This window comes from Pyrgilauda ruficollis, unplaced genomic scaffold (genome assembly GCF_017590135.1).
Source record: "Pyrgilauda ruficollis isolate IOZ18807 unplaced genomic scaffold, ASM1759013v1 scaffold16, whole genome shotgun sequence".
NCBI lineage: Eukaryota > Metazoa > Chordata > Aves > Passeriformes > Passeridae > Pyrgilauda > Pyrgilauda ruficollis.
Window position 1 is genome coordinate 2,860,335 of NW_024514764.1, and position 27,892 is coordinate 2,888,226.

General features: G+C 43.3%; 2 protein-coding genes across 9 annotated transcripts in view; both read left to right on the forward strand.

Annotated features, from left to right (window-relative positions):
- Window positions 1-16,247, forward strand: part of IQCE (IQ motif containing E) — a 28,658-nt gene extending 12,411 nt beyond the window's left edge. For 3 of the 6 annotated variants that reach the window (XM_041462402.1, XM_041462406.1, XM_041462404.1), the window contains exons 15-23: window positions 220-324; window positions 1,072-1,174; window positions 3,381-3,476; window positions 3,694-3,720; window positions 4,596-4,691; window positions 5,727-5,857; window positions 6,600-6,715; window positions 10,882-10,995; window positions 14,496-14,707. In XM_041462402.1, the coding sequence (XP_041318336.1) occupies window positions 220-324; window positions 1,072-1,174; window positions 3,381-3,476; window positions 3,694-3,720; window positions 4,596-4,691; window positions 5,727-5,857; window positions 6,600-6,715; window positions 10,882-10,994 (787 nt within the window). In that variant the 3' untranslated portion in view covers window position 10,995; window positions 14,496-14,707. The other 3 variants (XR_005954722.1, XM_041462405.1, XM_041462403.1) reach the window with 3 other exon arrangements.
- Window positions 16,248-20,618: 4,371 nt separating this feature from the next.
- TTYH3 (tweety family member 3) overlaps window positions 20,619-27,892 on the forward strand; it is a 75,998-nt gene continuing 68,724 nt past the window's right edge. For 2 of the 3 annotated variants that reach the window (XM_041462264.1, XM_041462265.1), the window contains exon 1: window positions 20,620-20,898. In XM_041462264.1, the coding sequence (XP_041318198.1) occupies window positions 20,776-20,898 (123 nt within the window). In that variant the 5' untranslated portion in view covers window positions 20,620-20,775. Of the gene's footprint in view, window positions 20,899-27,892 lie in introns of all 3 variants that reach the window. The other variant, XM_041462263.1, reaches the window with a different exon arrangement.

The window sequence follows — 27,892 nt, forward strand, 5'->3', positions numbered from 1 at the left end:
CTGTGTCACCTCTTAATAAAAATGCACAGTGAGAGCACGTGAGGAGGCCTTTGCTCCTCAGCAACAGGTGCTTGCACTTCATTTTGTTTAAAAGGAAAAATTAAACATTTAGTTACTTTACAAATTTGGGAAAACCCAATTGAATTAAAAGTTTAAAAAAATACTTGGTGGAACTATGAATGTGTCAGGTATCACTGAGATTTCCTTGTACCTTTTTAGATTAGATATCAAGCAGTTACTGCAGGCTAAGGCTGAAGTGGAGCTGGAGCTGCAGAAGTGGCAGAGTAAGATGGAAGAAAAGAGTACAGAAGAGCAGACTTTAAGGTAAAGCATTTTGTATTAATAGATCCTTTTGGAACAAAAAAAAAAATCTCCTAAAGTCTAATTCTCTTTTGAAGTGGCTCAAATTCTGTAGGAGTTCTTCTGAACTGCAAGAAGCTGGGGGTTCTTTTAAGCAGAAGTGTTTGGAGGGATGGAGTAAGTTACTAGGGGAAGAATTCTATAGAGTGCTCTTAGAGAAAGTGCAAGACTAAGTAGTATAGTAAAAATAAGATCTAAATTGTAATAAAAATTCATAAGATAAATGGAAAAAGCTTTTATGTTGGGCTCAGACATTTTTTCTCTAGGAAACTGTTTTTTCTTTACCTTAGCCTATGTTTCTAGACCATTGTCTCTGTGTCATTCCAGTTACTCCTTGTATTCTGCACAACTGTGAGTGAGAATCCTGTGCAAGGGAGGCACAAAAAAAGTGATTTCAATATTGTTTTGTGAGAAAGGGCTTTGACTGACAAACACAAAACTGTAGCACATCTAAATACATTATTAATAGTATCAAGGCTAGCACAGTAACCTTGAGACTTCTTAATTTTAACATAAGGCTGTGCTATCACAGATTGAGAATTGATGCCATGTCTGTTACTATGAGAACAGGTATCCTGAGCAGTTCCCCTCCTTGGCCTTAAAAAACAAACCCAAAGCAACCAAGTGTTCCAAAATAGGTTCAGTGTTTTCAAAGCACAGTAAACAGAAAATTTCTATAAGCTATAAATATCTTTGCTTTTCCAACCATAGTGAGGAAATCCAGAACCTGACGCAGAAAGTAGGGAAACTGGAGTTAAAATTGGAGGAAGAGAAAAGACAAATGGGAGAAGATACAGTGGAAAAGCTTAATAAGGTACAGCCAAATTTTTGTTTGTGTTTTTCTCTTTTCTTTGTGTCTGATTTAGATTTCAAATGGAGCTGGTAGTCTAACGAGCTGCTAGTTGTGTTTTTTCAGAGCTCCATTAGATCTTGTCATAGAGATAATGATGGTTAACTCCCAATGTTTGTTGGAAATAAGTTATTTCAATAATTAACACTGCAACTTGGAGAGATTTTTGAAGCTGTTCTATTAGTGATCCTCTGCATTGCTGTTGCTTTTTTTCTTGTTCAGTGTAATATTGCAAAAGACTTAAACTTTTAAGTGTTTGGGGCTTTTCCCAATACTTAAAAAATTAAAAAATTTGTGGTTAATTTTATCTTCTTACAGCATCTGAAGCCATTGCCTAATTTCAGTCTGATTTTGTAGAGGGAGGGAGGTTTTGTAGGAGTCGACAGTTTGATAAAAAATGGAGACACAGGTAAATGTGCTCCCTGGCAGACTGGCAAAAGATAAAAATCCCTTTTCAGTGTTTTTTCTGCTGGCCAGTTGGTCACTTAGGGGACAAGTGCTATCCAGTGAGAAAATACTCGCTTTTCTGTTAGGATGGAAGTGAGGTGCTTTTTCATTGGAAGATTTACAGGATGTAGAACACTAATCATCATGGAAATTGAGGGGATTTTAAATTCTGCTGGTGGTGAAACATAATATTTGAGTCAAGAATTAAGGAAGATGTCAATACAATAAAATAAGTGAGCTTCACTTTCAAGTGAAGTTTTCCTAGAGTTGAGGTATTCTACCTAATAAATCTGTTTGTGCATATATTCTGTTAATCCTGGACAGTCTCAAGTATGGCTCTTGAATCATGTTGGGGTTTTGTAAAATATGTCTGAACTTGATATCTCTGCAATCCTCTGTCCCTCTTCCAAGTGAGGTAATTGGCCAGCAGAGATGGATGGGCACTGACAGAGCTGCTTTCAGAGGCACTGTGGCCATGTTAATCTCATTTCACTAAATACTAGTAGGAAATTATTACTGGGGATTTTGATTTGCACTTAAAAATAAATAGACCCTGAAATACACATAGTAAAAAATACTAATAAAAATGTCCAGTGGCTTGAGAGGGTTCTGGTTTCTGATATACTGTGCCATTCTGTAGATTCTTTTCTGTGTGTTACAGGCTCATGGATGCTAGAGGATGTTTTGAATACCAAATAACTGAAGTCTTTAAAAACAGCCAACAAACAGCTCCTTTTTCCCTCTGCAGACTATATATATTCTTGGCCAGTAACCATCCATTTATTGAAATGTTCCCATTATTTGTAATTATCACTAAGTTCCTACCAATTTCTCATTTTAATAGTAGGTTGTCATTTTTAATATGACATGATCCATTTGCTAAACTTAAGCCTGGAGCTCATTTTTTTTTAGGTTATAAATAAATTCTTTTCACAGAATCAAGAGGTTTTTTCAGAGTCTATAAAATCTCTTGTTCCTCTAGTTAAAATTTTACACCAACAAATTAAATTAGTCTTTTAAACTTGCAGTTAACTTTTGTTTGGCATGTGAGGTATGACAAGTAGGGTGGGATAATTAGGGATCAAAAGGATCAAGTGGTGAGAGGTGGAATATGCTACCACACCTCAGGAGAAATTATTGGAACAAATCTTGTTTTATTCTTGGTTTCTTCCTTTTTCCTCTAATTAATTTCATTAAGATAGAAGAGTAGATTTATGCCAACTTACACAAGCTTGGTGTCGTACAATGGCCGGCTCTCAGTAATTTTAAAGAGATGATTATGGGGCCACAGTTGCCAGGATGAGGCATGAGAAACCTCCCTGGTTAATTAATACTTGTCTTTCCTGGAGAAGAACTGCAAAATCACATAACCTGATTTTTGTTCTCAGTCTGTTGCTAACATACAAATCATTTCTGAGCAACAAAGCAGTGAGTTAGCAGTGCCTTAGCAATGCACAGGAAAATTGGAGTATGTGCAAATGGAAAGTTTTCCATTCCCATGCCCTGCTGAGGGCTGAGAGGGGGCAGGGATGTGTTTCACTCTCAGAGTCATCTCCCTGATGAGTTTGAACACAAGCAGGGCTCAGAACTAAGAGTTTCCTCTTGAACTTCCCTCTGCCCTGCAGGCAGGATGAGCTCTGGTGCTGATTTTCCTGAGTCATTTGTTATCTGTTCCCTCGCAGCTCTGTCTTTACTGTGCTAACTTAGAGATTCTCCTTTGCAGACTCCTCCAGTCTGCACAGGTACAGGCAAAGAAAATCACAGGAAAGAACAAGCAGCCAGAGTTATCCAGAGATACTGGAAGATGTACAAAACCAAGGTGAGATTCTCCTATCAGAGAACAGCTATCCCCCCTCTGAATCTTACTCTTGTTTTAGCATCTATCCACACATCTTGAAAGATTATGTGGTTTGAGTTTGGCAGGGGTTTGGACAAGTGTTTTCTGTGTCTTTTAATTATTGAGAATATTTGGCAAATCTTTATTAGCTAAAACTTGTATATACTTGTGGCATTAATGTGGGCATTTTTCATTTCAGAAAGAAGAAGCAGCTGCTCTGCATGAGGTGAGTGTGTTTATGACACCCAACCAAACAGTACAACAGATTTTATTTGTATCAAAAGGCAAACAGCCAAGACAATATTTATTCTTCATGCTGGCTATAATCTTCTTTCTGACATCCTGATTTTGTTTCATGTATTTTGTCACTGGTCTCAAATTTTTTGTCTCAAATTTTTCATAGTTGGTACCTTCTGCAAGGTGAAAGCTTATGAAAATTCTAAACAAAACCTGATGTCAACAGACAGGAAAGTTTTTCAAATGAGATAATTCTAATCCTGATTTAATTTTCATTATGATGTATCTTCAGAAAGATTTTAAATAGCATTTGAAGCTTTTGCTAAGGAGAAATTATGAAGATAATGAAAAGTTTGTCACACAGAGTAATTTCTTGATGAATGTTTTGCAGAAGGGTTTTAGTTAAACTGTTTTTTTCAAATAGCACAATGTAGCATCTTACCTTTGTTTCTTCCAGAAAATTAAAAATCCCACTTTCAGAAATTAGAACTAATTCTAACCATGTGACACAAACATGCTGTTCTAAATGCTTTTTGTTGATTTTAACCCAGTAAAATCTCTGAGGGAAGTGGAAGGCCTTGCCTTCAGTGCAATCACCACGAGGCCTGCCAGCCTTGGCTTGGTTTCTGATTGCAGCAGAGCATCTCAGAGCCCTCTGGGTACCCAGAATCTGAGGTGGCAATGGGAGCATGATGCTGTGTTGGTGAAATTCAGGCTGGTGCTGGCAGCTAGAACTTCTGTGCATTTGATAGGATCAGTCCTCAGCACCTCCCAGATGGAATTTAACCCCCAGAGCTGACCCTGGGGTGCAGTGTCTGTGGGTTATCTTTCAGAGGAGCTAATGGCCACTTCTCTCCATGGCAGGCAGTTGTTCTGCTCCAGGCAGCCTTCAGAGGACATTTATCTCGACAGAAAGTGCTGCTGGATGCTGGACTGCCTGATGCAAAACCTCACACCGAGGTAATTGTGGGGACAGATGGGTATCCCAGCACCACTCTGTGTTTGTCTTGCACTGTAAAGGACTTTACTTCCAGCCTTAATTTGTTGAATCACCTGGTGATTGTTTTAATGTGCTGGTTGGCAGCAGCGCTGTAATTCTAGAAAGATACTGAGCTCATTCCCTGCCTTCCCTTCTTACTTTCTGTAGTTCACATGTTTTCTTAGAAGTAAAGCTGTAACTTCTCAGCCTTGTGGCCTGTAACACTGTAACTCTTCTTTTCCCCCTGGTTCTCCCATCAGATAGCACACCCTTTAACTCTTTAATTTGGAATGCTGTTCAAAACTTCACCTGCTCTCAAGAGTTCACTGTTCAATCACTGGAGTAATAGATAAACGTTTTTCACCAAAGTTCAGCAATAAGAATCTGGAAAACATCTTTTACTGGATTGAAAAGTAAAGGAGTCTTGGTGAGGCATGCTCAACCCAAGACTTGGTGTCCTCTCTCATGTCCAGTTTGCTCCAGATTATTTAGTTCTGAATATGAAAAAATTTCCTTACCAATTAAACATTCCATTTCTGTAAATCATTTGCCAGGTTATATAAATATCCTTTGGACCTTTAGCAGGCTATAGTTAATTTGTAATTCTCCATCCAGGTTGTCCATCTGATTGTACTTTCCATGCTCTTTGATTCTGGTAAACTGGCCCCATGCAGGAGGACTGAATACTTGGCTTGATACAAGCAGAAAATAAATCCATTATGAAGGTTGTCTTACCTCCTTAATCTTCAAAAGGTTTCCTTCCTGGAAAATAAATGAACTTTCCTTGCAGGTGTCTGCTCTTTCATTAATTGAATGCTGATGCTTCAAAGCTTACATGATGATCAGATTTGCATTTCCTGCTGATTTAGTCTTACAGAACCTTAAAAACAGCAGACTAAAAGATGGGGATGTTTGTTCTACTGCCAGTTTCACAATCAAGAAGATTGTGAAAGGTTCTGTCGAGCTTCTGTTCAATCTGTAAAAGGTCAGTTTTCCTTAATCTGATTGCTTTGCAGAACTCCTGCCTGCCTTCCATGTCAGACTCCTTGAGCTTTTCTTCTGATTGCAAGGAGAGAGATGAGATTGTGACATTCATCCAGTCCATTTTCAGGGCTCACTTAGCACGTACAGGACCGCTTCAGGAGAGGTAAGCCAGGAGGAGATACTTCTGCAACATCCAATAACAAAATAATTTTTATTACAGGAGAAGAGCTTTTTTAAATAGATTTTTACTGTGGGCTCCTTGGCAGAGAAGGAGAAGGAGAACAAATTTAAAATAGATTTTTACTGTGGGCTCCTTGGCAGAGAAGGAGAACAAGGCCATTGTTACAAAAAAGACAAGGGAGAGCTAGTTCTGAGAAGATTCAAAAGATGTGCAACTAAAAGGAGTTTTGTGGCAGCAGGAGTGTTCCCATGTCCTGCTGTATGCTCTCTTCCACAACAGTTAGTGAAAGTGAAGAGAAATAATTACTCTGTGGAGCAGAAAGGTTACTGTTGTTATCACACAGATTGCTGATACATTTGCTTAATGTGTGAATCTGAAGCCCTGACATGTGCAGGTGAAGGGTTATGTGGAGGAAGAGGGAGAAGCTAGAATGCCATCAAATCACTTAGTTCAGGCAGGGTGCAGGGATTTGATTACTGCTTAGGTTTATGGTGACTCTGTCTTGAAAATACTTCCTTTCTCTCCAGGGTTTACCACTCTGAAAGTTTTTAATGTTAGCTGCCATGGTTACAAGGAGAGATACGTGACTGTCACCTCTGTTTAGTGTCTGGGTTCACTTCTGCAGGTGATAGAGCAACAACACAAAAAACTTTTCAGCACAGCCTGTGAAAAGAGACTGCAAACACTGTTCTGTGCCTCGTGCTCTGAGTGTGTCTCTTTGCAGGCCCTCTGTGCCCAGTGCCCCCAGTGGGAAAGGAGATCCTGCAGTTCCCATCACAGAGAAGAGACCAGACTCAGCGGCACTCCAGAGATCTTCAGTCCCCACATCTCCTCTTCCTGGTAATCTCCCTCCCCTGTGTTCAAAAGTCTGGGTGTTTTGAGTGGGTGCCTGCACAGTTTTATAGAGAACATCTGCATGTTCACATGTGCAGCCTTGTACTCCATGTGGGTGGCTTCATTTGGTGACATGTTGCTTCTACTGGCACGTGCAGTTCCTTGCATAAAAAAATAAAAGCTCTGACAGTCTCAGCACCAGCTTCTTCACAGAGCTTTGTCTGCTTGTCCCAGCTGTGGTCTGGAAGGTCTCTCTGGTGTAAGTGGTAATTATTGAGGGAACAGGGTGTTCCCCTGTATTGCTTTTCTGCTTCCTTTTCAGCCCTGTAGCTGGAGTATGGTACTTCCCATCACATTTTGGGCCCTTAGCCATAGACAAGCTGAGAGCATTTCCACCACTCTGACTTAGTTTCTGCAGAAGACAGACAGACATCTGCTAAGAAGAGCCATCCTAGGCAGCCATGTGCATTTGGTCATGGTCTTTTCAGCAGGCTTCAGTTGCTGCAGTAAGGGAAAAATGAAGTCCTGGATAACCTTGCCAGCAAGTACTACTGAAATACAAACTGAGAAAATCTGTCTCTTTTATGGCTCTTGTGCCATTTGGTTTTCTTCTTGGATTCCTTATTGCTGTTTGTGAGAAGATGGAGTTAAAGCCAAAGAGGCTTTTAGGAGGATGTTAGAAGTACTGAGTAAGAAAGACAAAGCAATGCTGCAGATAAGACAGTCTCAGACATGCAGCTTCAAAGGAGTTAAATTGAAAAGGGCTGGTTCTGTCCAGAGTGGGACATTTTAGGCTTTTATGGACCAGTTGGGGAAAAAAGGAGCAACTTTGAGTGTGACCTGAGAAACACTGAGTCGGTTTTTTTTTGTCAATGAAGAGCTCTCAGTCCCTGCAGGCTTGCTCAGAGACAGAGAATGCTGTAAGCAGTGAGGCTGTTTCTCTAAAATAGGAGGTGGGGAATAAGCCAGATTTACAGGGCTTGTGAAAACAGAGGTAACACTTCAGTGGAAGAAAATGTGTTTAAGAAACTTCACTGTGTTCCATATTCAGAGGCACATTCTGCTTTGTGAAGGAGTAGGTAGTACTTGCTTCTGAAGATGTTTGAGTTTTGAGTGACTTTAATTATGTCTGGTGATAGTATCCAGGAAAAAAATAGTGCTGTAACACCTTGATTTGCCTGAGCTCTACTGCAGTAGTCATTATTGGCATGCTCACTCTAAAGCCAGGGTAAATCAGTTGTGAAATTCTGCTCAAAGAGAAAGAATCTATTAAATGCTTAGTTCTTCTAAGACCCACAGAGGAGTGTAAGATGAAGCAAACCCAGTCATATGAGTACCAGCAGGGCACAGTCATTGTCTAGCTATGAAGTCTCCTGAGCTAAGTTTTATTGCAGATGATGATGACAAGTTGATGAGTGAAGAAGTTCTGGGATAGTTTATACTGGAAGAGAGACAGAGGAAACCATACTTGGAAACTTTCTTCCTTGCAGTCCTTTCCTGGTGAATATCAAAAAGGAGTGATTTGGAGCAGACCAGGTTTTGTTTGCTGCTGATTTTATCAATGTGGGAGATGCTTTCAAAGTCTGGGATGAGGACAGAATGTATCCAGGTGGTTTGTGGAGAGGCACATTGGGGATGTGTTTCTGTAACTGCACAGCTGCCCAAAAGGCTGCCTGCCACTGAGCTCTCTGAAGTATTAGGTCCTGGTACATGGGAGTGTTTAACCAAAATCTCCCAAAAAACAAATTAGGAAAAGCCTCCTAAAGGAAGGAGAGCATCCTGGTGTAAATGCAACCCCTCAAGGATCTGTTTGGTTTATTGCCATGTGGATTTATGTAGCTTAAACTAAAGTTAACTAAAAGTCCACCCCTGCCATTCTGAGCTCATGGCTGATAGAAAAATCCACTGGCAAAATTGGGGTTTGGTGGTAAATTGGGATTTCAGTGGTCATCCTGCAGCCTGGGAAGGATGGGAGACAAGGAGCTTGTTGAGCAGCTGAGTGATTTAAAGCAGTCAAATGCTTACAGCTTTAAATCATGCAGCTGTTGAACAAGTTCTTTCTTCATTTGTCCCAAGTCCAGACTTGCATTTCATGACCTCTAGGTCTTAAAGTGATCTTAAGCTTTCAGTCAATATCTGTATTGCAATAAATCATTTCAATTCACTACCCCTTTGGCATTATTTGAAGAACAATGGGGAAGATGAAAATGTGTTTTAAAAAACCTTATACATCTGCTGGAATTAATGTATATAATCCTGGTGTAGCATTACAGACTTACAATTCATTGTTTGCATCAGGATAGATATCTCAGTATTTTCCAGGAAAATAATTTTTTTTTAAGTGTATTATTCAGTGCTACTTTGCTTGTTTTCAGGACCTGGAGGTTTTAGAAAGCCATTTCTGCTGTTTCCCATGAAATGAAAGAGAAATTAACAATTCAGCCTGTGAAACTTGGTGTTGGGTTTTGTTTTATTCTGTCAGGGGAGTGACAGGAAGGAAGAATGTGTTCTGTACATGCACAGCAATCTTGATTAAGGGCAGTGTTCTCTTTGCATATTACTGGCCACTCTGGCTGCAACTGTTAACTTCATCTCAGGCTGTTTTGGAATCATAATGAATTTACATACAACCCTTAACTCATATCAGTGCTTAGCGTTCACAAGCACCAAGATAAAGTTGACATCAAACTGAAAATGAGGACAAGAAAATCTCATATGTCAGGAGCTGCATATAATCAAGGGTGATTTGGATATTATTAAGCTATTTAATGTATAATATGTTTATTCTTAGAGTTGTTTCTTCTGGTTATCATGCCTGGTTTTGGCAGTTCCCTTTGCTCCTCCATATCACCAGTGCTACTATCTGATAAATCTCCCTGAAAAACTCTGACATTATTTGTTGGCTGGTGAAGAGAAGGTTTTGACTTGACTAGAAAATCATGTGTTTCCTTGCTTTTCAGGCTGAGGTCAGTGTATTGTAATGGCCTCCCCTTGCCATTCACAGGCTCTGTCACCCTTTTTGTGTTCCTGGGCCAGTTGTGGTCCCTTTTCTTTATTCCATGTTCCACTTTCTGTGTATGCCTGCTCTTCCATACCAGGATATTTTTTTTTCCTGTGTCAGAAATCTCTTATTTCACTACAAGACCTGTGGCAGGTCTGTTCTCCCTGGATAATATTCTCTGTGTGCCCTCGAGTTCAGGTCAAAACCTCAGACTGTGGCTTCTTGCCCAGTTCCTCTTTCTGCCACAGGTTGTCTTGATTTGTTTTCTTCTCTGGGAGAGTCTTTTCAGAGAATTTATGTTTGAAACTGAAAAATAAGTGGAGCTGAGGGAAGAATATTGTGCTAGAAGGTATTAATAGCTGAGGGGAGGATATTGTGCTAGAAGGTATTAATAGCAGTCCTCACTTTGTGCCTACCTCTCTTGCACAGGGGTTATTAGCTGCTGGTTCTGCTCTTCCTGTGTCAGGGATTTTGTACATATTCATTTTATGCCTCTGATTCTCCAGTGTTTACTGGAATCATCAGGAATATCTGTTCACAACCTGAACACTTCTTTAAACATTGGAATGGTTGAGATGCATAGAAACACATCCAGGAAAATAGTAAAGAAACAAAATCTTTAAAAAAAAGGGAAAACCCAATGGTGTGGTCACTGTTTTTATTGTCATTACAGTAGAACAGCATGTGAACAATATTTTGGGTGTTTTACATCTATAAGGGTTAAAGACAGTGACTAAGAGCTTCTGCCTTTTTTTGCATCTATTTCCCATTGTTCTATCTGTATCTGAGTCAAGTTCTCATTGTGACCTCTCTGTGTAGTTTAAGCTTGGGTCAATTTTTCCTTTGGCCATTTAATAAATATTTGGTTTTGACCTGCTATGGCTTCAGTATCAAATGGCTTTACTTGGTGTGTGTAACCCCTTGCAAAGATTTAAAGGCAATAAGAGAGCTCACGCATGGTCAGTGTGTGAGCTCAACCCTTGCTGTGCTCTGTGGCTCATTAAAGAGGAACAGAAATAGCTCCATGCACAAAAAGATCAAAGTCATCCACAACTGGATGACTCCAGGTAAGCTTGGAAACTTCCTGGCTCAGAGAATAGCACACTTGCCCCAAGGCTTTGTTTTGGTCAGTGCTGTTTGTTGATGATCTTGTTTGCTGGAATCCTTTCAGGCAGGTCCTGCTCTGCTCCCTGTGTGGCCCTGGATGAGGCTCACTCCGACGACTCCGACGACGTTGTTGTCCCTCCCTTGCTGCAGGTGAAGAAAAGCTACACCCACTTCTAAGGTTTGCTAACAGGCTCTGGTGGTCTTGAATTAGTTGGTTCACCAACAAAACTATCGGTACCAAGATCAAGCATATCAAAGATGGAAAAGGGGGGAATATCAGCCCCTTTTTAATGACAGTTCACATGATTTCAGCCACAAATGAGTAATTCTTTGCTATGTTGTCTCTGCAGACTTTTTGGCTAAAAGCCACTGACTGACTGTTAGCCTTACCCTCCAGGTACACAGAGAGTTTGGATTTAAAAACTCAACCAAAACACTTTAATGTTTTTAATGAGGATTATAAATTCAGTTGCCAAAATTAAATGAAAGCAATAAAGCCTTAAGATATTTAATGCCAAACAAAGTTTTGTTTCAGGTCAACTAAAATAATTTGTTTAATCAGAAAGTGATAAATGACATAACTCCAGTTTTTAGCCCGTGTATGCAAAGGGGTACAACTGGTATTTGTTATCTGTGCTTTACTATTTAAAAATTTTACTGTATCATATTTTAATATCTTTCTTTTTATTTTTATATTGAACATTTACAGTCTGTTCAGACCTTGTAAACATTTTTAGAAAGCCATTTCTTTGCCATAGGACTATTCTAGGCCCACTGTATCAGCTGGGTTTTCTTATTTATTGACCTTTTCCTGTGTGTGTATGATGACATGTGTAGTACTGCTTTGTGTTGAAATGTCTGATGACATAATCAGCTTTTGGGATTTCTCAGGACAGGTGTGTCATACCAGAAATGTGCTGTGAAGGGATACATACCCCTGTGAGTGTTTTTTCTGCTTAAAAAGTCACAAATTATGTGTGTTTTGCAGGGTCAATTCTTAATGTGTAAAAATATTTGACATAGGAGATAGAACTGCCTGGAATGCTCACCTGACTACATTGCTCATATCTAATCAAGGCAGTTTGGTTTGGGAGCAGAAGTAGTAGGTTGGATTATAACAGAAATTAAGACTGCTTCCAGAAAAAGCACTCACAGTGTAATTATCCATGGAAAGAGCAAAGGCCTGATGGGCTGGTGAGGATTTCATCAGAGAGGGTCTTTCCAGATCTCTGCAGACTGTACTTTTTGACTGGATAGTTCCTACTGTTGCACCAACATCCTTCAAAGACATTGAAATGTGTGTGGGTTTTTTTAAGGTGAGCTAGATAAATCATGATACTTATTGGAAGGGGAAATTAATTTTACAAGCACGTGGTGAAGGTTCTTTGGAAACACTAATGGTTTCTTTGTCATCAAAGAGTAATAAAGTCTCCTGTAAACAGAAAGCACACTCTTAAATATAAGATTTTTATCACCTTTTCTAAATTAAAAAGCAGTCACCACTGTTTCTCAGAATACCAATAAGTCAGGGCTGTCTCAGTTCTGTGATTTCAATGAAGACTATCTGAGGCTTATCATAGTTTGTGCCAGTACTTAGAGCCAAAGAGGAAACTGGATGGCTGCAGCACAATGCAGCTGATTTCATTTCATCCCATCGGTGGAAATGCTGCCTGTGCTATTTCCAAAGGCAGTTTTGGGAGCTCTCCATACCCAAAGCAGTCTGAAGAATGTCATTTGCACTCCCACTGGGTAAATTTTTCCTGCTGGTGCTTTGGTCACATGACTGTCATCTGCAGAAAGGATAAAAAAATATACATAAAAGAAAAGGGATAGAATCCTTCTGGTAGAAGCTGGGGTATGTTTCTTTTTCTGGAAGTCACATTAAGAAGAAGGGTCATTTTGCTAAATAGAAGCAGTGCTGTACTGAGTTGTTGTGTATAATATTTCAGGTCTGTAACTGTGACTCTGTCATGGATCTCTCCAGAGAGTAACCAGAGATGAGGCCTGACACATTAACGGGGGAGTGTGTAATGTGTCAGGACCAAGGCTGACACCAAATACCTGTCTGGCTGTCATCCTACAGGGAGATACTGGGGCAGCAAATGCAATAAGGAAAACATTCTTTTACTTTACTGTGCTGTAATGAGCAATATGACAGTATTAGGAAGTTCATACAGAGCAGAAGGGCTTGTGTTTGAGCTGAGCATGTGGCCAGCAGCAGCACTGTCCATAGACAAATTCTGGGATTCATGGAAAATAGAACCTTGGATGACCCAGACACAGGCAGAAACCAGGGTGAAAAGGAGCAAGTGTTTTCTGGGGTGAACCAAAATGTATCTAAAACTTTCTAAATTTGGGGGTGCTACCTCCCAGCTATCAAAGATCTGATACTAACATTGAGATGGCCTTCAAAGTCATACCTTACCTTGAAAGGTAATTATGTGTTCACTTCACATCAGAAGCTGGGTGTGATACAGGAGGAAGGGAAGCCTGCACAGTATTAGCCTTAGGAGTTGTTCTGTTGTACACTGTGATGGAATGTGTTGGAGGGAGTAGTGATTGACACCAGGATTGGTTCTGTGGTTACCTATCTGAATGCCAGCACCCATAGATCTGGGAAGAAATGTGGCACAAAGAAGGAAGAAAAAGTTAATTTTTGAATAAATGGCATTTTTTTCTCGACAGGGAGCTGGGGACAGTAAAAATCAGTGAGGCTCAAATCTGCCAAGATAGGCCCAGTACAAACACACTGTTTCTGAAAAACACCTCTGCAGAAAGCCCTGGAAATCTTGTGGGGGTGTCAAGGTCTTGAATGAAAATTAAACTCCCCTGTATCCAGTGTAATCTAAAAGCACACTTTCCATTCTGTCGATAAGGAATAATGTTTCTGACTTAAAACCATCTGCAGTTTGCAGCAGTGTTAGTTAGACATTGTGTGTGAGTGCAGAGATCTGACTTTAATGGGATGTTATCTCTCTTGATCTCTTTTTGCCCTTAAGTGCCTTTGCCTGTAAATCTTTACTGAGGCATCAAGACCTGAAAACTGCATTGTTTCCTGCATAGCTCTAAAAATAATCCCTGCACAGGCAACTTCTAATGTAGTCAAAATGGGAAAGGATTAATCTTGGCATATGAGAGCACTATTAATTTTTATGATCTTTTTAATATTTAGAACTGTGCAAGTATTTTATATAATTTATTTTGGGATCTTTGAAAAGCTAAAACAATTGCAATGAATTTTCTTTGAACTGTTGAATTTTGAAATAAAGTTTATAACAGAATGTTGATGTGTTTCTTCTGCTACTGCTGTATTTTCATTGCCCCTCTGGCCTCTGCTGCACTCTCCTGTTTTCTCTTTGCACCTGGGCTGACCTTTTATCCCTGATTTCCTGAGTGGACAGTAACAAGATAACTGAAACATGTAAGGTGTGAAATTTCTTTTCTTCTAGTGCAGGTTCAAGGTTTTCCCATCAGGAATGAGCAGTGTTCCTGACCAAAACCTGGTGGAACTGAAAAAGCTGCTGGGTTTTTGTTTTAAAAAACTGGTCTGGCAGCAGCTGAGGGAGAGCAGGAGACTAGAGAGTTCAACAGTTTACTGACAGTGTATCCTCTCACCTGAGTTGTTGTTGCTGTTTGTGAAGCTCTGGAAGGAGCTAGGACATGTGCATTCCTTTCCAGGTCCACTGAAAAAGCCTTTAAGGACTCCCTAAAGAAGCCTTCTGCTGGTTTATGGAAATAGAAGACCCTGCTGTGAAAACATGGGAATCCTGCAGTCGTCCTCCTGTCAAGCAGAGTCCTTGGTGTAAGACTACAACAGCTATGAGAGTACAAGATGAGACAATCTTTGTTGGATGATTTTATTAATTAAATTTCACATTTTTTATTCTTTCCTCTCAGCTCTACTGGCATATTCTCTGGATTTCTTATGGGAAACTTCAGTTTTAAATCTTAAACACCAGAGGTAATCCATGAGGCATGAATGGAAAAATTTGGTATTATTTCTTGGAGCAGACTGGTCTTGAATTCAGAAAGCAATTAAGCATTCACACTTAAGTTATATTAAGCCATAATTTGTCTGCAGCTGAAGTTGGAATGCCCTTGACTCTTGCAAGCTTTGCAGCATCTCTCTGTGGTAGGTTTGTCAGCTAATGAATTGCTTTCCTCATAGAAACTTTTTAAGGAGAGAAAAATGTTTCATTCAATGGGCATCATTAAGACCTGCAAAGAGCACAATTTCCATGTTAGACTCCAGGTTTGTAGGGAAGGATTTTCAGGCATGGTTGGTGGTCAGGTGTTGCATCAGTTCCCATTTCATTCTGTTTGCTGAAGTGCTGCTGTGCTGGTGCAGGCAGCCCTGACATCCCTTCCAGTGCTTGCCCTGGTTTTGGTGTGTGTTTGGCACGTTGGTTACACCTGGTGTTCAGTAACCACCTGAAGGTGGAAGTGTTCAGTAACCACTCCTGCTGGGCTCAGGGAAGAGCCTTGAGCAGCGAGGGTTGCTGTGTTCTCAGGAATTCACTGATGGAGCTGCACCCTGCTCCCCTTACCCCTCCCTGCCTGGCTCTCCCAATTACCCTTTTCAAACCTGAGCATCTGGACTCCCCCTGCTCTCCAGGACAGTGTTTGTGTTGTTCCCCTCACCAGAGCTGTGTCTGAACCAATGTCCCAGCTCAAGGTGTGGCTCAGGCTGTCCCAGCTCCCCTCTCAGGGAGGGTTTTGCCTCACAGACACATTGAGCTACCACATGAGCCCCTGCAGGGCTTCTATTGCTGGTAGTGTGAGCAGAGCTGTCATAAAATGTTGATGCTCAAAATGGTCTGGGAAGAAGCAGGGGGACAGGAGGGACATCATGCCCATTGTCAAGAGCTGTCTTACCTCCCTCATTGTCAGCCAGACAATCCCACACCTGGATCTCATTCCTGTCCCCTCCTCAGCCCATCAGCTCTGCAGAGCTGAGCCTCTGCCTCAGCAATGTAATACAGCTGGAAAGTCTCTGCTGTACTCTGACTTTAGGGATGGAATACTGTAAAATCTTGGTTACAGTGCTGCTGTAAAAAAAGGCTGTGCTTGAATGGCCTCTAGGTATATGCATGGAAAATTAGAAGAGCTTTTAATAAATGGGATTGACCATGAGTGCCTGTAGTACAAGTTACAAATGTTCTGCACAAACATTGCTTTGCGTTGCCATTATTGAGCAATAATCCTTATTTGGAACTTACACAAATTGTGGCAGAACCTTCTATTTATCTAACCTGGAAATTTTTCCTGAACAGGCTCTCTATAATCTACTCAGAGAATTGGCAGTTTTCTTCCCTCTCTCGGCAGATATTTAATAGCCACGTATTGCATTTCCATGGTAGTAAACCTTCATTATTATACAAAATGTACCAGAATGTTATGAAGAAATACCTTAAATAATTAAATAGAAACGAAGAGTGACAAAACAAACGAACAAAGTGCAATTTGAGCTGTGTTATTCTTTGCTTTTTATGTTCACTTATTTGCTAATTTGCTGAACTTACTGGACTGCAGTGGGTCTTGCTGTGATTAGAGAGAGTTTGCCAAGTTCCTTTGTAATTGTTTCTTTGCAATTAACTAAATAATAGAATGTTCTCTGTGTGGCTCTCTGGGGAAAAGAGCGGGCAGGTGCTTTTGCAATAGGATTTCCACATCTTCCACCCATTTCCCTAGAACTCAGTTTAAAAAGACCAGTAAAACATGAGAAAGAGAGAGAATATCGCCTCAGGACTGGAAATGAAAGAATTAACCTATTCTTATTTATTTCAGTTGGCTGAAAGCTTTTTTTTGCTGGCCCTGGTAGTGGCTATTTTTTGTGTAAACCTGAAAGTCCCTGGGAGGACGTCAGAGGAAAGTCATGAAAACCCAAATGTAAGTTCCTGCCTGCAGATGCCTCCACTCTGGGGAAGTCCTTCAAGCTGGGAGGACAAGTGAGCTGGGAAGATCCCTGGCTTTGCTGGGAGAGCAAGGCTGGAGACAGAGCTGTCATGGAGGGACAGCGATGAATGGGGGAGGCTGGAGAGCAGCCCTGGCTTTGTTATTTCCTTTGACTTTGAGCAGAAAATTACAGAGGAAGCCCTGGGAGGAGAGGAAGGGTAATTTTAACGGAGGCACAGTTTAGCTCAGCGGGAAGGAGGCACGGCTGGGTGCAAGGACAGAGTTTATGGAGCGGCGGAGTCAGAGGTGTGGCCCGGCAGTGGCAGCTGAGTGCCGAGGCACGGTTGTGTCCCTGACCTCCCCATGACCATCTGTAATTTAGTCCGTCTCAAGAGGGTAACTCATCCATCTGCTGGCACTTGGAGTGCAAACTTGCCTTCTTTTTTTTTTTTTTTTTTTTTTTTTTAAATCTGTATTGTTAGCTAAAACCTTTTGTAGCACATATTAGGTTTGACAGTCAGAGGAAGACTCCTTGCTCCACATTATATTAAAAGCTGAATTCTTTAATTTCATAGTGAATCAGAAAAGCCAGGGGTAGGAGATTGATGTTCTAAAATGTGCTCTCATTGCCAGTACCACTTCAGCAGTAGGGATGTCTGGAATCAGAAGCTTGTGAAGAGTGAAAAATGCTACATTTCTTGGAGGGCTTCTGTAGACTGCCTGGTAGTCTCAAGAGGATGGAGGACAGTACTGGCTGCCTTATTTTGGAGGTTTAAACTAGTCTTTTTATCTTTGCTGTCTTTAATGTGGAACGCTTCTCATCTGTCTATTTTGTCCATTGATTATTTAGCAAAGCCACTGTCAGAGCAAGTTAGCAAACAGTAATACTGCTCTTTGGGTCACTTTTCAGCAGGATTACCATGAACAAGCTGACATTTGCAGTTTGCTTTGCTTGACTATAAAACTGCTTTCCATGCAAGGGTGATTTACTGTTACATTTTATTCCTGGGATGTCACGACAGTGTCTCGTTTGTTCATTTGGCTTTGGCAAAAGAGAATGTACTTATTTGTGTGGGAAGGAAAGAAAGGCTGCTATAATCTAAACATGAGAGCCTTGATAACTGTCTTGTCATGTACTCAAGAGTTACCTGAATAGGATCAAATGAGAGATGCTAGACATCCAAGAATTGCAGATACTTCTTTGTGATGTGCACAACAGGCTGAAATGCCATGGAAAGTATGGCTGGTGCTGGATCCTGTGGTTTGTCTCTTATTCCTCATTTGCTGAATCCATTCTGCTCTTGATTTTCCCATATCATTATAAATAATTGTGGGGGAGAAATGAAAACTGTTGATGCCTCTGTTTCTCTGTAATCCCCAGTCCTCATTCTGCTCTAATTTAATCCAGTTGTCTCGGCAGCAGGAGGCTGAGGGGAGGCATGCACACCAGCACTGCTCCCTTTCCCACTCACCCCCAGCCCCACAGAGTGCCTCAAACACCCACCCCCATGGAACAGCATCCAGCTTTCCCTGTCATTTATTCCAAAACTTTCTGTGCAGTTTGATTTACATCAGCCCTGTCAGACGAGATCTCAGTGTGGTATCGTGGCTGTATCTTCTCTCCCCTGTCCATCACATGCTGACAGAGGTGCTTGGACTTGCAGCCTGGTGGGGGCTTTGTGTCCATCCAGAGGCCCGTGGCTGTGGTTACATCTGCAGGATAAATTCCAGCTTTGAGCATTTTAGTGCCAAATTGCATAAACTCTGTGTCAGAAGGGGCTTAGGCAGAGATCTCTTGCTCCCAGCGAGGTCTCTCTGTTCCTTGTCTTTGGGTTGTTAGAACTGGAGGTGAAATATGTTAAACCATTGGCCCTTGAAATAATTCCTTCTTTCATTCATCCATCCTTGCCAGGACTGTGAAAAAAACTAAAATAATAAGGAAGAAAATAAAATTGGCTGATGTTCAGCTGTCCTCCTGCAGAAAAATAAACCCTTTTCTTGCAGAAAGCTGGAGGGAGTTGAGGTCTTCTATCTTGTACCCTTGTATATCTTGTACTGGTGCACACAGCGCGTGGCTCTAAACCCTCTGACGTGTGTCTTAATGCTATTTGTGAGTGATAAGATTTCTTTTTAGCTGTGTTGATAATACTCATATGAAAATCCCATCCTAGTCAAAAGCTACTGAAGTTTTCAGAACATCAGCAGAAATATGTTTATTTGCTCTAAGGGGTTAAATGGCCCATTTTAGCATTTTTGGTCTCCTTATTTATGAAATGCATCAGTCAGGACAATGTAAAGCACGAAATCCTGGCTGCATTTGGGAAAAGGAATAAAATCATACTTGCAAAAGAGGTGGCTCCATAACGTCTCCTGATCTGCCACCCTTTAGGAGAAAAAATATATTGGTGTTACCTTTTTTTTTTTTTTTCCAGTGGGATATACAGCATTCCAATATTTTCTAAGTTTTCATGAGCCATCACAGTTTCTAATTCTAAACAGATGAGAGTTTCTCAAGCCTGCAAGACCTGGAAATCATTTGCCTGAAGTCTGTTAGAGGACTGGATGGTCCTTTTTTCCCTTTCCAACTCCAAATTATGTTGAGTGGTGTTTAAAAGACAATGCTTTGAGCAATCAGCAGTGAGTGAGGTGTGCTGCAGCAGGGCTGGGATGGGGACACAGGGATGGAGAGAGGGAAGGTCTGGGAGATGGTCTGAATAGACCAACGAAGTTTGGGAGCTCCTGCCTTAATGCTGGGCCACACTGCATACTTAGAGCAAGAATTAAATGATTCATTCTACTCCTTTTAAAATAAAGCAGCAAATATTTTTATACATTTCAGTTGCAACAGGAGCAATACAATCTTTGTAATAAAGTGGATGAATTTGGTATTGGTGCTGCTTATCATTATTTTTTCTGTTTTACCTCACTATCCTAGCATTATCCAGAATATTTATGTATTTACTTGTTTCTGACGTGTTTCCCTGAGAAGGTATACTCATCTTTTTTACCTTCTACTTAAAAATATTTTCTGTTCTCTTTAGAAAGAAATGAAAAGCCTTTCTCATTGGGACAGGGTCTGATCCTTGGGAAAGTGGCCAGTGTCAGTGGCACCAGGGGCTGGAATGTGCAGAGTGGTTGGGTCCATTTCGGGGTTACTCTGGAGGGAGAGGTGTTGGTGTGCGGGGTGGGAATGTGGTTTGATGCTGGGTGTGGACACCCACCCTCTGCCACACGTGGCCCTGTGCCCAGCACCACAGAGTTCATGATGCTGGAAAAAACCTTCAAGATCACCAAGTCCATCCATCAACCCACCACCATGACCATGTTTGCTACTAAACCATGTCCTCAAGTGCCATATCTGCACATTTTTGAGGTATTCTGAGAGATTCCAAGACTTTGTTCAAATGATTGTTTTATTATTTTCCCCTCGTGCTGTCACACTGTGAGAGGTGTCTCCTTAATGTTCACCTGCGCTCCCGTTGCTGCTGTTGCCATGTGTGTGCCCAGCCAGGGGAGTGCTGGATAACATTCTGCCTCTAAGAAATGTGAATTCGGGAGGGACAAACTTGCTGCCTCTGGATCTTCGGACGGGCGTTGAGAGAACTCGAGAGGAACTAACCATAAGTGACTTTATGCCTACCTTTACCACTTGCTGTGGCACAAACCGCTTTCACTCCGCTGGCTTTTGGGCTAAACCCAAAACGCGCCTTCCGCCGTTAGAACTGCAGGGCCGTGTGAGATTCACGGCACCAGGAAACGCGTCGGAAAACAAACGCAGCGCTGCAGCGAGCGTGGCGGGGGCTCGGGGCCCGGCTGCGACCCCCGGTCCCGGGGGAGCGGCGGGGGCCGGGCCGGGGCGGGGCGGCGGCGGCGGCGCCAATGGGAGCGGGCGGGCGGCGCCGGGCGCGGGCGGCGGAGCCTCTCGGCGAACAAAGAGGGAGCGGGAGCGGGCGGAGGGACGGCGAGCGGGCTGGGGGGGGAGCACCCGGCCATGAGGGGCCGGCGGCCGCGGCGCGGGTGAGGCGCTCCATGGCCGGCGGGTCGGGGTGAGGCAGGCGCGGGCATGGCGGGCGTGAGCTACTCGCCGCCCTGGTGGGTGAGCCTGCTGCACCGCCTGCCGCACCTCAGCCTGCGCTGGGAGCTCACCGCCGCCGACTTCCGACCGCACGACGCCGAGTACCAGCAGGTGGGTCTGCCGGGGGCCGGGCGGGGTGCGGGGGGCGCACCCCCGGCTGTGCGGGGCCCGCCCGGAGGGAGGAGGAGGAGGAGGAGAAGGGGGCGTGCGGCCCCCGCTGGGGCTCCCCGGGTGGGTGGCCGAGGGTGCCGTGTCCCCCCTGCTCCGGGGGCCGCTCCAGGGGCAGGTGCCCCCGCAGGGCCGGGGCAGGCGGGGTGCGGGGTCCCGCTGGAGCGGGAGGTCAGCAACCCCGGGCTGCCCCCAGCCTGCCCCGAGCCCGAGTTCTTCTTGGCACAAGGTGAAATGCTGATAAAATCCCTGAGGTTGGAAGAGCCCTCCAAGATCAGTGAGCTCAGCCTTCCCAATCCCACCGTGTGCCCACCGACCCACACCGCGAAGTGACCCCTGGGACGGGGCAGGAGCCGTGGGACGGGGCAGGAGCCAGCCCTGCTGGGTGGCCCGGCCGGGTCCCGGCGCTGCCCAGGCCAAGGCAGCGTCCCGGCCTGGAGCCCCCGGGCTGCCCGCGGCCCCCTGGGCTGTGCCGCTCCTGAGCAGGCTCCGCTGACCATCCGCTTTGATGCCGCCAGCCCCGCAGCGAGGCCAGCAGCGCCTTTCCAAAACCGGCTGCCTGCCTGCTGGAAAACAGATGACTTAATGCACGAGAGTGGCGTTAGCATCAAGTGCACAGGAGGATGCTCGCGGAATACTTGTGTGCAGCTTTTTGAGCTTTTTTTTTTTTTTTTTTAATGCTGCTTAGCCTGTATCCTGTGCTTGGTTGGCTGGGCATGTAATTAAAATGATTGTGGAGTGAATCTGTGTGCTCCAACATCTGTGTTCTCTGCTGTCATCTTGGAACAGAGCTGCAGTGACTCTGCTGCCTCGTTTTGCCACGGTCTCTGGTTTTGAAAACACCATTTTGCTTTTCTGAACATACTCTCAGTGTCCTATATACACAGCCTGCTATCATGCACACAGGCATGAAGGCTAAAGCATCTAAGCAGTTCTTGTTTATCCTAGAAGTAGAAGGTATTAGAAATACTTTAGGAAGCAGTATGTTTTGGCTTTTTGTTCTAAACAGATGAACAGATCTGAGGACTGAAGCTACAGCAAAATGTGAGAGATGTATTCAAAGAGCCATGGGTAGATGTAAAGAAACATCTTTATACCATCAAATCACAGGGACTTTTGAGCTAACTTTGTATTTTGAGGCTTCGATTTGTTAATTTGTTTTAGTTCCCTTGGCTTTGCAGAGTTCAAGATGGCCACATGCAGATGTAACGCTGCACAGCAGCTGAACTGTATTTCCATGACCTCAGAGGGTAGCTGCCTTTAAAACAAGGGATGTGGGATCCTGGAGATCAGAAGTTAAGAGTTCATTGAAAGATCTTCTTGCGAGTGTGTTATCATGAAATAAGCGCTCGGTGACCTTTTGAATAGACAGCAGATGTACCAGTTTTCACTTAAATTGCTTAAAAGCATTCCTAGCAATAATCTGGTGTTGTGTTTGTTTGTCAGATAATTTTTCTACAGTAATCATATTCCCACTTAAAGCCTTCTGCTGTTCTCCTGTGTAGCTGCCTCCCCTCCCTTGATGGCATTAAGGACTTCTTGCACAGCAGTCGATAGCCTTTTAAGTCTTAACATCAGCTCGCAAGAAAACATCTTATCAAATCCAAACTCGAATGTCTGGATTACTGAGGCGTCTGTCGTCAAGAGAATGATTTGAGCAGCAGCAGCTTTGCTGGTTTTGGTGTTGGAGAGGAGCAGCAAGCAGGCTCCAGCAGCACTGCAGCCTGTGCTATCAGTGCTGTGGTTATATAACGACGCTGCTGTGGCTCTGCAAGTTGGCTCTGGAGTTCGTAGGCACATAGATTAATTCTAATGCAGTGAACCAGGGAAACTTAATCCAGGACTGGGAACGGTAATGCTAAATGCTCTCTTGTGCTTTAAATGCTTCTGAAGGCCTTTTTGTTTGAATTTTAGGTTTTTAAATGAATTTGCACCTCTTGCTCTGTTTGCAGCCTGTGCTGGCATTGTCTTCCCTTATCTTTAGGAACCTTTTGTATTTAACAGGTGAGATCATATACATCCTCAAAATTAGGCAGTCCATTTTTTAATTTTAACTTTGGCTTATTTTTCTTTACTTTGTAGGTGTCACTGGCACAAATTGTGTATATTTTTGTTTTCTCTTCCATTAGTGATTGATGTTCTGATTCTTAAGTATGAACTGTTAAACTACACACTTCCTTTGATTTCCCCAGGGGCTGAGGAGAGGTCAGTGGGGGGATGCTAGATGAAGTTTATGGGGACAGGTAAAGGCAGGGTGTCCCTATCTGTAAGGAAGGATTATCTTTGCTAAACTACATGACTCCAGTTCATCTGGGAGCTGGACTGTTTTCATAAATAGCCATACAGCTGGGCTCAGTGTCCAGTCCCATTCTGACGTGTTTTGAGGAAGGAAGCAATGTCCCTTTTCTGATTCTTCACTGCTTCTCTAGAAAAGATTTCCCAACCTGTGACCACAGGAAAGCAGCACTTTCCTTATAAAACTCTTTTATTTAGTCACCTTTTAGTAAATAGCCACGTGTTTGTTGTCCTCATGTTTTGATGATGGGCTTTGCAATTGTGCATCAGCTGAACATCCCACTCCAGCCAGAAGTGGAATGCAGTGGCATGGGTTTGCATGTTGTCCTGTCACTTGTTGCAGTGCCACGTGCTGCTGCAGGTGAGGAGGCTGCTGCCTGAAGAGGCTTTGCACCTCTGCCTAGCAGGATTAGTGTAATGCCAAGCTGCTATTGCCCTGAGCAGCAGCCCAGCCATTGTACCCTGAAACCTCTGAAGGAGGGCAGATAACCACATGCTGCCACTCTTTGAAGTCCAGGTCTTTCTTAAGTCTTCTGGGACCCTGGTGATGGGTAATGTCTGGCAGGATGTAGATGTGTAGATGCAATGGCTGTTTCTGCTGTTCTGTCCCAGGGAGTCCCTTGGCCAGGGCAGCAGGGTCGCCTGCTGTGAGCTGGGCTGTCTCAAGGCTGCAGCCATTGTGTACCAACCTACTGGGGCTTCCTCCTTTTGTGTGAGAGCATGAGAAATGCTCATGGCAGTGCTGCTGCCAAGGGCTGAGATCAGTGCAGCTGCAGGTTTTGGCTGCATACCTTCTTCACCTGAGTCGGCCTCTAAAACTCTCTCTCTCGGTATTACTTTACTCTTTATCTTCTTCCACAGCATATCTTGTTGCATTAGGTTAGACCAGTGTGTGTGAGTGTGGAGGAGCAGAACAGATCCTTCCCCTCTGGACTAGATTGTTTAAAAATGTATGTGTATCCTGATGTCCTTCAGATGCTCTGCTTCTGCCGCAACAAGCAGTACAACCAGTTTTTTTTTCTTTTTCTGGAGGAATTGAGGTGAATCTCCATGTAGAATGAGCTGGGGTTCTGGTCCTTCTTCTGCAGGGGTTTGGCATGCTGGTGAGTCCTATCAGAGCTGCCTTCGTGTGCTACTTGCAGGACTTGCTCCATAGTCCTCCCTACAGAGGATCTTATCAGACCAGCTCTTTTCCTAATCCTCCCATGAATCATTGGGGTTGAAAATATCTTGATATGAACAGCTTTGTTCTGGCTGTATTCTCATCTGAGTCATACTGCAGTGCTCTGCAAAGCCTTTTCATTGTGTAGTGAGTCACAAATTCTAGAGTGAAGGGAATGTAAAAATGGAGCAGAGCTCCTGTTCCTTCTGACAGCATCATGCTAATACCAGTTCAGGTCTCCCTGCCTTTTGCTGCTGATCAAATCATGATGATCTTGCCAGTACTGTCCACTTACTTTCCAGTTCAGTTGATTGGCCCAGTGAGACGGTCCTGAGACTGCTGCTGTCACTAGTTTAATTTATTTAGCAGTGTGAGTACTCCTACTTGTGACTGACTTAGCTGCGTGGCATTGAATTCACTTTCTTTCTCAGGGTAGAGTTGGTTAAGAGCCTTGAAGTAGTGAGGAGGTCACGTGCTGGAAAGAAATAGAAAAGCTGAATAGCTTTGTAATACAGCACAACAACAGGTAATGGGATATCTGCTCCAGTCAGGAGGATTGTTCTGCCAGTCTGCACACTGGCAGAAAAGGAGACTATGGCACTTTATCTCTGGAGTCTGACTGTGGGCTGAGAACAGTGAAGGAGAAAAGAGGCTGTAAAAGCTAAGCCACGGAGCCCTTTGGAGTTTCTGCTTTTACTTCATTGCTGGAAACTGACGGTGTTGACACAAACCTATGTAAACGCAAAGGTTATGTGTGAGTCAGGCTAGAATAAAGAAAAATTCTCCAGCATCTTTGAAACTCATCCCCTGCACCACTTCGTGCCTTCTCAGTACGAGTCAGAGCTGCAGATGCATGGTTAGTAGGTGTAATGGCAGCTGTTTGTGCTTTGGAAGATGACTGATGATTGATTCACACCATTTAAGATGCAGAATCGTGCTGAAGGAAGCAGTGATAAGAGCAGGGACATGCTCTAGTCCTTGGCTTTGAGATGTTCTCTTCAGTGTTGTCGCCCAGGAGTTTCCTATCGTGCCTCTGTCAGTGCTTTCGTGTTGTAATGTTCTTTTTCTCCCTCTTGTTTGTGTGCTGAGAAGGGATCCAGCAGGGAAAGGTGCTGTGTAAGCCCAACGATCCTTCCCTTTTTTTGGCTTGCAGACTCTAATCCAAGGCATGTGTGTTTGAACCCATAGCCAAAGGTTCAGCAAGGAATTAATTCTGTCAGGTACTTTCTGGCTCTGTGAGGCTGTTTCCCTACACATAACAGCTAACGTCGTCTTTGGAAGTATTTCTTGGCTGGAGAAACATGATGGAGCCCAAACTGCCAAAAAACTTGGATTATAGAGATTGTTTTAGAACTTCCTCTACTGTACTGGCATCTTATTTCAATTTTGAAACCAAGAGTCTTTCTGTAAATTGGAAACATGTGTATTAGTCAAGTTGGATGACGTGTTTTTGTCTAGTTGGCTTGAAGTCAGAGAGTAATGTGCCTTTTTTTAAGGGGTTGGACTGAAGGTTTCTTTCTTTCAAGAACAGATGGACCCCTTCCAAGGTCTGATCAGCTATCCTGCTGTAGCACCAGTTTGCTCATATTTCCAGAAAGGTTAAGTGACCCCTGTTAGTAGAATCCAATGTTTTCTGATGAAATTGAAGTTGTTTTTATTTTTTAAGAGCTGCTGGTAAATTCCCTCTTCCCTTTACTCATCAGTGTCGGCTGCATGAGTAACCATGCAGTAATGCCTCCTATCAGCAAACTGGTGCTGTGCTCTGACTCTTCTGTCTTTGATCTGGAGGAGCCTTTACTGATGAGCAGCACCACAATGAATAACCAAAAAAAGGTAGAACCAAGGCTATTTTTGGCTGATTTTTACCAAAGGTACACATAAAATGTGTTCTGTTGACCATTCATCCAGTCATGCAGCGGCATATGGTATGCAGAGAGGAAAAAAGTCCACCTTTGCCAGCTTTCTGTCTGCAGCCTTGCTTTGTTTTGCTGACCCATGCTGTGCTGCCACGTTTTCAGGTGGTCTCCTGAGAACTGGCACTTTCTGGAAGCACTGGCTGTAATTACCCTTCTCTAGTTAAAAAAAAGCAACAGTTCTAAAGGTATGGTTTTAGCAGAGCACACAGGGGTAAAAGGTGTCTTGGAGAAATGTGAAACACCTTGTGGTGCGTGCAGGGAAGGAGATGCAGGTGAGCGGGCGAAGATGTAAACCGTGCTCGCTTCCTCTGGGTGGGATCCCCAAACTATTCATCCTGCACAGAGAAGAAGCTGCTTCCCAGCCTGGTGAGCTTTCCAGCCTTGAGACACATTTATGGAGCATGTGGTGCCCTGAAGGCACCATGCTGGTCTCAGCTGGAAGGGTAGAAGCAGAGTTGAAAACATGTCTGGTTGTGGTGGCCAGCCACTGGCACCCCGGTGCTTCTGCACCTACACAACATTTGTCTCCCTGAGAATGCTCCATTTTTATCCACATGGGTGTAACACCATATGACTCCTGGTCTGCAAAACCTGATCTCTAGCAGTCTGGAAAAAGGGGTAAACAAATTCAGTTCAGTCTTTAGCGTGTCTTGTCTCTTTTTGTTCTTTTCCCCTTCATGCCTTTTTGAGCAGAGGAACATCTGTGGTCTCCAGGTTAACAAAGTGCCTTTGTTTAAATGTTGATCCAATAAATCAAGCAGTGCTTAAAGCAGATGTTGATGTGGATTTTTAGTGTTCTTTATTTTTCGTTATTAGGGAAAGTGAGAAATTCTCACCCAGAAGAACATATCCCATTAGGCATGGCTCTGGAGATTAAGGGCAGGAAGTCAGGTGCTTTCTCTGACTTAATCCCAAGGCTCTGAATGTGGATTAAGGGGCTGTGCCACAAGTCTTCTTGATCTCTTACTTGTATTTTGAGATTATATTTGTTTTGGAACCTGTAAACAAAAACCTGTCCATTGAGTACGAGAGAGAGAAAAGTTATGGGCCTGTGTCTCATCAGGTTTCTTGTCCTGTGTCTGCAGAGCAGACAGGCAGAGGAACAAGCACTCTCCAATCCCTCAGAATTTGAGTCTTTTTTTTCCCTGTTCTTTCTGTTTCATTCAGTGTGGTTTTTTCCTTTCCTTTTTCTACCAGGACAAGGCTAATTTTACACCATTTCTCCTGCTCCCCTGCCCCCAGCAGCACCCACTGATGGAAGGGGTGAAGTCCAGAGCTGGTGATGTTTGTGCTGTAGGACTGTGCTGTGGCAGAGCTTGCAGGGTCACCCTGGTGTGACCCCTTCCAGGGGACGCTCCTGTACTGTGAGGATGCCTGTGCTGAAGGGCCTGTGGGATGGCCAAAGCTTCTCCTGAAGTCATTCTTTCACACTCTTTGATCTCAAGTGAATTTGCTTGGGTGGCTGCAAGCAAGCAGTGAGTAAGGTGGTGCTCACTCTTAATTTTCTTAGGGTGGAGGGGAGTCAGCACCTCATTTGCATTAACCTCTTGGTGACTGTCAGTTC